The sequence below is a fragment of the Cyprinodon tularosa genome, unplaced genomic scaffold, assembly GCF_016077235.1.
Source record: "Cyprinodon tularosa strain WSP-4 unplaced genomic scaffold, ASM1607723v1 ctg106, whole genome shotgun sequence".
In the NCBI taxonomy this organism is placed as follows: Eukaryota; Metazoa; Chordata; class Actinopteri; order Cyprinodontiformes; family Cyprinodontidae; genus Cyprinodon; species Cyprinodon tularosa.
The window spans coordinates 1,519,283-1,527,937 of record NW_024037849.1 but is presented as its reverse complement, the minus strand read 5'-3'; the positions used below and the strand labels follow the sequence as shown (position 1 = coordinate 1,527,937).

Genomic DNA, 8,655 nt, shown 5'->3' with positions numbered 1-8,655 from the left:
TTTAAAAAAGGTTATTTATTAGTACTAGTGGCCTTATATGAAAACATACGAGGTGAAGAGAGAGGTTAGGTTAGGATTCAGTTGGATTAAGAATTGTAATTAAGGTTTCCTTGTGCTCCCTCTGCTGTTGTTCCTGTGAAATGCTCCACATTGTCATTTTTTTTTTTAGGTGAACCTGCTTTGGTTACATAACAGAAAACTACTGAAGAAGGAAGGGAGGCAAAAATCATACCTCAAGATTATTCTTACTAATTACTTCCTTGTAAGTATGAATAATCTGAGGCATGAGGCCTGTTGCTGCTGTCATGGTTCCTCCATGTTTGCTGAGGGTTAAAATGACTGCAGAACATTCAGAACTGCTTTAGCTACTTTAGTAATGAAAATGAAAAACACCACCACCAAAGTAAAGACCAAAAGAACAGAGAAATTATTCCTTTCTTTCTGTTTAGTGAGACAGAAATGTTTTGGCAGCCTGTTATGGGAGTTATCACACCTCTCCCTAAGCCCATCATCTATGCCGACTTTTTTTTCTTCCCACATATTATTCAGCAACTGTTGTGTGAATGAACGGAAATAAAATGAGGGTGTGGTTATTTGGATAGGTTGAAATGTTTACTGGACGTCTGCACTTGAGTTTCTCACAGGGTATTAAATTGTTCTGGTTCTGGTCTCTGCTTCTGTCTCCTTGAACCCCAGTCGGCCTCAACAGATGGCCGCTCACACTGAGCCTGGTTCTGCTGCAGGTTTCTTCCTGTTAAAAGGGAGTTTTTCCTCTCCACTGTTGCTACACGCATGCTTAGTATGAGGGATTGCATCCGAGTCAATAAATCAATGTAATCAACTGGTTTTCCTTAGATAGAAAAGTTTGAATTAATTTGACTGTATGATCTGGTTGAACTGTAAAGTGCCTTGAGATGACATGTGTTGTGAATTGGCGCTATATAAATAAACTGAATTGAATTAAATAAACTGTCACCTTTCCACCTGAGTAAACACTGATCACATCAATTGAAGCAGTCGTGACATTCCTATAATCCTAGAGTCCAAACAGACTTTGGAAATTAGCTATTGATGGAAATAAGCCTACTTGGAAACCTTTACATTACTCATCAAATGATCAAATTTGCAGTAAACCCACTAAGAGATGCTCACTTTAATAAATATGTTGATGTTTGGACTGATTTGGCCACTGTTGCCAAATAAAGGTGCATTTTCAGGTTCGACAGCTTGCCTCTTCTAATCATTGGCTTTCTGTTCTGCATCATGTTTTTTTTTTTTTACTTTGGAAGCCCCTGTACAAAAAAGAGGTAGAGAGTGTGGTTTCAGATCAGATGAAAGGGTTTGATTTTCAGCAAACATTAAGATTAAGCTTCTGGGAAAGGTTTTGAACATTTAAGATATCTGTGGTCATTTTGAGCATAAATATGTTAGTAAGAACTTGTCTAAAACCAAACTTCAGTATGTACAGTGCAAACAGGAGCGCTGATATCGCTGATAAAGTGTAAACAACACGTTTTTTTTTTACAAAGCTCACAAACACGACTGAACTACCTGAACGCTACAAACTGGAGCTACACGATCAAGTCATGCAGCTGCAAAGACAAATCTGCAGGCATCTTCAGTAAAGAGTAGAAACGATTAGAAAAAAAAAAGGTCCAGCTTGTCCTTTCTGCGGTTACAGCAACATTTAGGTCTGAACATGCATGCTCTGGAACAGAAAAGGATGCGGCAGAAGAAGCTGAGAAGCTTTAGAGAGCCAGCAGCTCTCTTTGTCCCTCCTTGTTGGAGTTTAATGAGATACAATCAGTCTGCTCTGTCCTGAGGGTGCGAGGAAGAGTCCATATTCTTGCAGCAGAGGAAGAGGAGGACAGAGCCTCTATTTGTCCCAGTTGAGAAAATAAAGGGAAAGTTCAGCGTTTTTGAGACAAACTGTTTACATGTGATGTTTGTGTTCAGTTGAGAGCTCAGAGACCGATGCTCAGAGATGTTGATGGCAGCTCGGCTTTTTTCATTTTTAAAATTGTATAATTTGTAACACCCAAATGGATTTGGATCTTTCCAGAAAAGATTTAACCAACAAGCCATGGCCACAGCAATAGCTCCAGCTTATAAAGCTCTTCACTTTTCAGAGAAGAGATTTTAGTTTCTTTGCAAGCATTAATTCTTCTGGGTTTTTTATTTTTTTTATTTTTTACATAAATCTTCTCTGAATTGTTTTTATCCATGGTAGAAAAATCTAGCAAAACAAAATGCCCAGAATGGTCAAACTATTTGTGTTTGCATGTCTTAATTCAGGATATATATATATATATATATATATATATATATATATATATATATATATATATATATATATATATATATATATATATATATATATATATAAATACAGTCAGAACATCCATAATGGAGAAGGAATGCTTGTCCAGTTTGGGTGATATAAAAATTTAAAGTAGAGCTCAATTAAATATTTTAATAATCGGACGCACACATTTGAGTGTATTATTGATTTTTATCAACAAAGGCTCTTTTTTTTAAATATCTGCATACACCATACTTTTATGGGAAATATAAACTGCCATACATTGTTTTCTGCGCCTTTAGAGAAATATGCATCTGTGTCTCAGTTTAAGCCATATACTTGTTGAATCGAGGTCTAGTTTTGTAATTAAGCGGCACTTCTCCTCCTTTATTAATCCGTCAATTTTATGCGACAGCAGTGTAAATTGGAGCTAGATGATCATGCAGCGCCACCATGTCTGAGAGCTGAGTTCTCATGACTTAAAGCATCATTGCAAAACAGCTCCAAATAAAACATCTTAGTGTGGCTTAAATGTATGGTGGAATTTTTTTCAAAAATGTATGTAAGAAACACCGAGTCACAAATGTTTTTGAATAACAGAGCATCGGCATGACCATTCTACCTGCTCTTCTGCCATCATGTAAGGAATCCAACAAATACACTCTGCTCTTATTTATTTCTTATTATTTATTTATTCCTCTTCCTCTCATGAATTTGCAAGACTTCTTTCTGCTTGCTTGAAACTATAAAGTGATAGCAGTTGAGCTAACTGGATACATAAAGACTAGATTTGCACAGCAAGAGCACGCAGATTAATATTAGGTTAGTATTTCCCAAAGTATAGAATATGGGACATCCAATAGATAAAATCCCCCCAGGACTTGAGTCTTAGGCAGGTAACGTTGTGTACCTTATGCTTTCTTCACACTGAAGGAAGAGCTCGGTTGGTACTTCTATACCTTGTAGAACGTAGTTGGATAATGGCAATTTTTGGACAAATTCATGCCACATGTACAGATGTCTGCAGCAAAACCCTATGATTCTAGCACTAAAGAATTGCTGATACTAGAAGATCACTCCATGCTAATACCATAATATAATAGCCTCCTTGCTAGTGTTGCACAATATTGTGCTGACCAAACCACATGCCTTACTACAGAAGTGTTTTGCTTGCACAACAAAAGCATGAGGAACCCAAGTTTTTCTAGGTCCTGTTGGGTTAAACCAGAATTAAATATATTAGAATTCAAATAAAAGGGATTTAGAGAACCTGCTTTGTATTTTTGTCTCCAGCTCTCTACTGAAAACAATCATGACAGTAAGTGTCTCGCCAACATATGTCTGATTTAGTTTGTTTTGTTAGAAATATTGAACCACTCCTGTAAGTGGAAATAATCCAGAGACTAGCCTAACGTGGCTTTTCTTCACAGCGGAAATTGGCCACAGCTCTTAATCAAAGTGAAGCATCACTGGTCACTAACATCTCCATGCGCATTGTCCTGCAGCCAGAGAACAATACAATCAGAACACATTTGGAAGATTAAGCATAGTGTAAATAATTCCTTATCGAAATGAAAATTACCCGGGCCTTATCAGGAAGAGCCAGAACAAATTGATCATTTGAACAACCAGATCTGGAGGCCTTTTGTCTGTGGTTACATTAGTTTGGACCTTAATCACTTTTTACAGAAAAATATACTATTAAACCAGATTTTTAGTCTGAGGCAAAAAGTTTAACTTTTTTTGGTGAAAAATACCTTAACTTTTTTCTGCTCATCTCAGGTTTTACATTCACCAGGAATCCAACAGACAGGATTCACAAAAACCCATATTTCTCTTTAAACGGGGCTGAGAGTGAGTTCAACCATTAGCGGCAGATATTAGCTCTTTTGGTTTCTTCCGCTTCCCCAAAGCAACCATTAGCATGAGATCAGCTATTGAGTGATTAACCCAACAAATACACCTCAGACAGAGGCATTGCTTAAATTTACATAAATGTTTTTGTTCCTGGTTGTCCGGAATGCTTGTAAAGAACGACTGGAAGGCGCAACTGTTGGGTTTTTGTTGTGAAACTGAGGCAGCTCTCTCCAATGTTCACTGGCACTGAGTGGTTTTAGTGCTAGGCTCTGCCCCCGGCGTGAAGCCGTTGCTTAGGTTATTGGGACTTGGCGGTGAAGCCAGTGGGGTTGTTGCGTCCCCTCTGTGGACTGACTCAATTACAGAGCAGCTCTTCTGCGGCAGGCGTGGTTGGACCAGCATGGATTTTGGGATGACTGATGCCTGTCGAAGCCCGCCAGAACGCAGCGGCGGTCTGACGAGGGCGGGACCTGTAGGTGACGCATCAGAGCTGTGGGGGTTGGGGCTACATGGAGGGGAGGGACTGAGGGCCCCCTGATCGGGAAGCTTGGTTTCATCCTTGTGGGGAACCTGCTGATCGGGGGGTATGGCCTCCTTTTCCTCTGGGGCGGGTCCTGCTGACTCAGGAGGCGGGTCTTGGTGCATGCTGCTCTGCCTGGACGTCCCTGAACCTGGAATCTCGCAGCTGTCGGTGCGACGTCGGGATCCTTCATGCATTCTGCTGGTGGCTACGACAGCCTTCATGGCAGCCTGTTGACAAAGGCAGACATTGACTGCTTATTTTATGCAACGTTTAGAAGCAACGCCCTGTGATGCTCTTTTTGTGGAGCTGTCAACAGCATTTGACAGCATAAATCAAGACAGATATACCAGGGGCTATATAGAAGTTGTGTTAAATGAACTGTGATACAATTAGTTGAATTCACAAAACGTTGTTTCAAACCATCCTTTATGGGAGCAAGAGATTTCTCAAATTATAAATAAAACATATGCGGTCAGAATAGGGAAGCAGCTCTTTACCTAACAGGTAGACAAACTGGCCTGCAAGGTAATCTGTTACCGGAAAATAATACCTCTTGATTGAAACAACCATTAATTTAAGAAGAAAAAATGACAACTTAGGCTCATAACACTGCAATACATTCCCTGCAATCCTCCTACATTATAGGCTTCTCCCATCCAGTCAGAGATGTGTGCTGCTGCTAAAAAAATGCAAACTGCTATAAAGACATTTCCCTATGTCCCTATTCCCTTTGTCTATAAATAAGAAAAGGTCTTAATATGATCAGAGTATTTTAACCAATAAAGCCTTTTGGAATGTTTTGAATAAAACAAAAAAATAAGAAATAAACTTAAAAGTTAATAGAATAAGAAAAATACGATTGATGTTGACAATTTCTCACCAGACATGAAAAAGGGTGAAATGTTTTACACTCCCAGGTTAATATGATAAATCTTTATTCATAAAGCACATATATTTACCATTCCTTAAGTACATAAAGATATTGGGAAAGGGGCATTTTCCTCGCAGCAAATTCGAATTCCAGCCAATGGACAATTGAGAAAGCATCATTATTAGTTTTTTTATGTTTCTAGTTCATATCTACTGTTAAACCATTGCATTCGTTGCATTTTCTATTTTTCACAACATATTTTGTGTGTTTGTTTAAATAAGTCTCTGTCTAACGTAAAATCAGAAATGGATACCCGAAGATTTTATCTAAGAGTAGCACTACTTATTTTATTTCATTGTTTTTTTTTATTTATTAATTACAAATAAATAATGTGATCAAATAAATAATATTATAATTTCAGCCCTTTCATTATCTTCTTTGTTTTATAGGTTTATTATTCCAGTTTAACCACAGGAATGGGTTTAGATACCTTAAGTTTGCGTCTAGCATTGAACTCTTGCAGTTTCCTTTGAGTGGTGTCCATGTGGGAGAAACGAGCGGCTTTGCCCAGGACCCAGGGGTGCTGAAGGGCCTCTCGGACACTGAGGCGCTTATGAGGGTCAAGAACGATCAGCTTACTGACCTGTAGGGAGAAAAATAATCTGATTCTCATAGAGATCACGGTGAGTTTATGATTTTATCCTAAGTTTAAGCTTTTATTTTTTGTCAAACCATCCATTGTCTTGTGTTAAGCAAAGAAAAGGTGAAAGTCTGATATTCGTTGCTGCATAAACACTGTTAGCACCTAATAAAGCTATCCAAGGTTCTCCTACACCAGTAAGAATGTCTACTGTATGTAACCTGCTTCTTCCAGTGGAATGAGCAATAGATCAATGAAAGGGAGGAGAAATCATTTGATGGCTGAAGAATTCCCTCCTTTTGAGGCAAAGGAGCAGAAGCCATTCACATAATTTCCTCTGGCTGATGGAGTCCTTCACCCGATCTAATACCACCTGCCACCCCACAGAGGAAACTTGTTTTTAGCCTTTTGGCTGAGATTAGTTAATGTCAAAGGTGAGGATTAGAATGTAGCTGGACTATTAAACCCAGAACATGAAGTTACCTAAGCTACACGGCTCTGTTATTTACAGCAGGAAAGCCGGAAATGTTTTCCTCATAGATATAATCTTTATCTTTATCTTATCAATGTTTGGAAACCCTTCACTCTTGGTTGCTGTTACTTGGGAAGATGTTATCTTATTAGTGCCATCAGATCCAATACCTTGATTCAAAAGAAGAACATGCATGCAAGAATATGCATGAATGTCGAGTTTCTGCTGTCGGCATTAAAATAAAAATCACAGTAAACATGCTTCCATTTTACTTTTAAATAGTATAGGATTTCTATCCGGAATGTTTGTTACTTTAAACCAGAGAGGGAAAAATCTGCCTGAACAAATTCAAAAGTATAATTTATAATATAGTTTTTGAAAAAAACATATTTTTCATAAATTCATTTCAAATTTAGTTTTGTTGGAAAATGTCTGCAGAGAAGAGAAACTTACCAAATCCTTAGCATTAAGGGAGACCTCATCCCACCATGGAGACACAAACTCATAATCGCAGTTCAGGATGCGGCTGTACATGTACTGATCACCTCTAGGGTCAAAGAAGGGCTCAAACCCACAGAGTCTGGAGAACATGAAGCAGGATGTTAATGCCTATTAGACTGTCAATAATATCAGAATGTCTATCATCAGGGTTTATACAGGAATGTGTAACTCTAATTTAATGCTTTTTAATGATCTTTTAATGCTCTTAGAAATAATTTTAATGCCCTTTAACATGTATCCATGACTCCACTTAGTCATCTTTACTGTCGACAGGCTGCAGCCATGCCCCGAATTCCGGGTTATCCAGTCACTTTTGTTGAAATTTGCATTTTTCCATTCTCTAGCTTCTTCTCCGCCTCGAGCTTCTTTTACAAATATACGTCTTTACGATCAACCAGAAGCAGTTCCGCGCAAACACGCAGAACCAGTTATATCTAGTATATCTGAAGAAATTGTTTTGATAAATTTACTTTTTTTTAAATAAAACATTTGAAATGCCACAATAATCTCATTTAATGAAAAAAAATATAATTTAATGACTTATAATGATTTTTAAAAACCGGCGGAAACCCTGATCATATAGTTAGAATTCTCGCTGAAATGATCCAATTATGAAAGCTTCTGCTAACTTGACTGCTTGATATCAATTTCTTCCCTTATTCTTTAAAGTGAATGCTGTCTCCTGCAGATAAAATACTGACTGCCAGTGACTACTCCATCCATTACAACCATGAGGCAAACTTGAGACAAGGTTAAAAGCGTGGTGCCAATTATCTCTCTTTCCCTCTGAAATAAAAGCTTCTGCAGCGAACATTGACCTTATGGTCTCTGAATCAGTCTAAGGGCTCCATTAGAACCGCCTTAATGTCTGAGAACAGGCTGGGAGATGATGTTCTGGTTCACACTGTGTCAGTGCCTCTAATGGATGTACCACGAGAAAAAAACATAGATGTGAAAAGTGCACGGACGGGGCTGAGTCGATGATGAATCTCCTTTTTGTGTGTGTTTGTGTGTGTGAGGACGTTCGGGCTGACAGCAGACAGAAAGTGGACTCACAGGATGTACAGGATGACGCCCACTGACCACATGTCCACCTCGGGGCCGTAGGCATTTCCCCGCAGGATCTCTGGAGCTGCAGGGAGAGGAGTCGGTTAGCTGCCAGATGGATGGCAGAAGCTCCAACCAAAAAAATCCTATTGAGCACCAGCTGAGGGGAACACATTGCCGCCCACCTCCGGATGTTAACAAAGCACAGGTGAACACTACAACATTGGATGCTACTGGATTTTTTTTAAGTAAAGCTGTTCAAAAGGGATATATATATATATATATATATATATATATATATATACACTATATTGCCAAAAGTATTTGCTCACCCATCCAAATTATTGGAATCAGGTGTTCCAATCACTTCCATGGCCACAGGTGTATAAATTCAAGCACCTAGGCATGCAGACTGTTTTTACAAACATTTGTGAAAGAATGG

The 8,655-nt window shown here is 38.6% G+C and overlaps 1 protein-coding gene across 2 annotated transcripts in view; it reads right to left on the bottom strand.

Annotated features, from left to right (window-relative positions):
- Positions 1-2,971: 2,971 nt before the first annotated feature.
- Positions 2,972-8,655, bottom strand: part of si:ch73-60h1.1 (calcium/calmodulin-dependent protein kinase type IV) — a 45,415-nt gene continuing 39,731 nt past the window's right edge. For both annotated transcript variants that reach the window (XM_038286881.1, XM_038286889.1), the window contains 4 exons: positions 8,223-8,298; positions 7,119-7,245; positions 6,044-6,196; positions 2,972-4,909 (listed from right to left, as the gene is read on the bottom strand). In XM_038286881.1, coding sequence (XP_038142809.1) covers positions 4,397-4,909; positions 6,044-6,196; positions 7,119-7,245; positions 8,223-8,298 — 869 coding nt within the window. In that variant the 3' untranslated portion in view covers positions 2,972-4,396. The remainder of the gene's footprint in view (positions 4,910-6,043; positions 6,197-7,118; positions 7,246-8,222; positions 8,299-8,655) is intronic.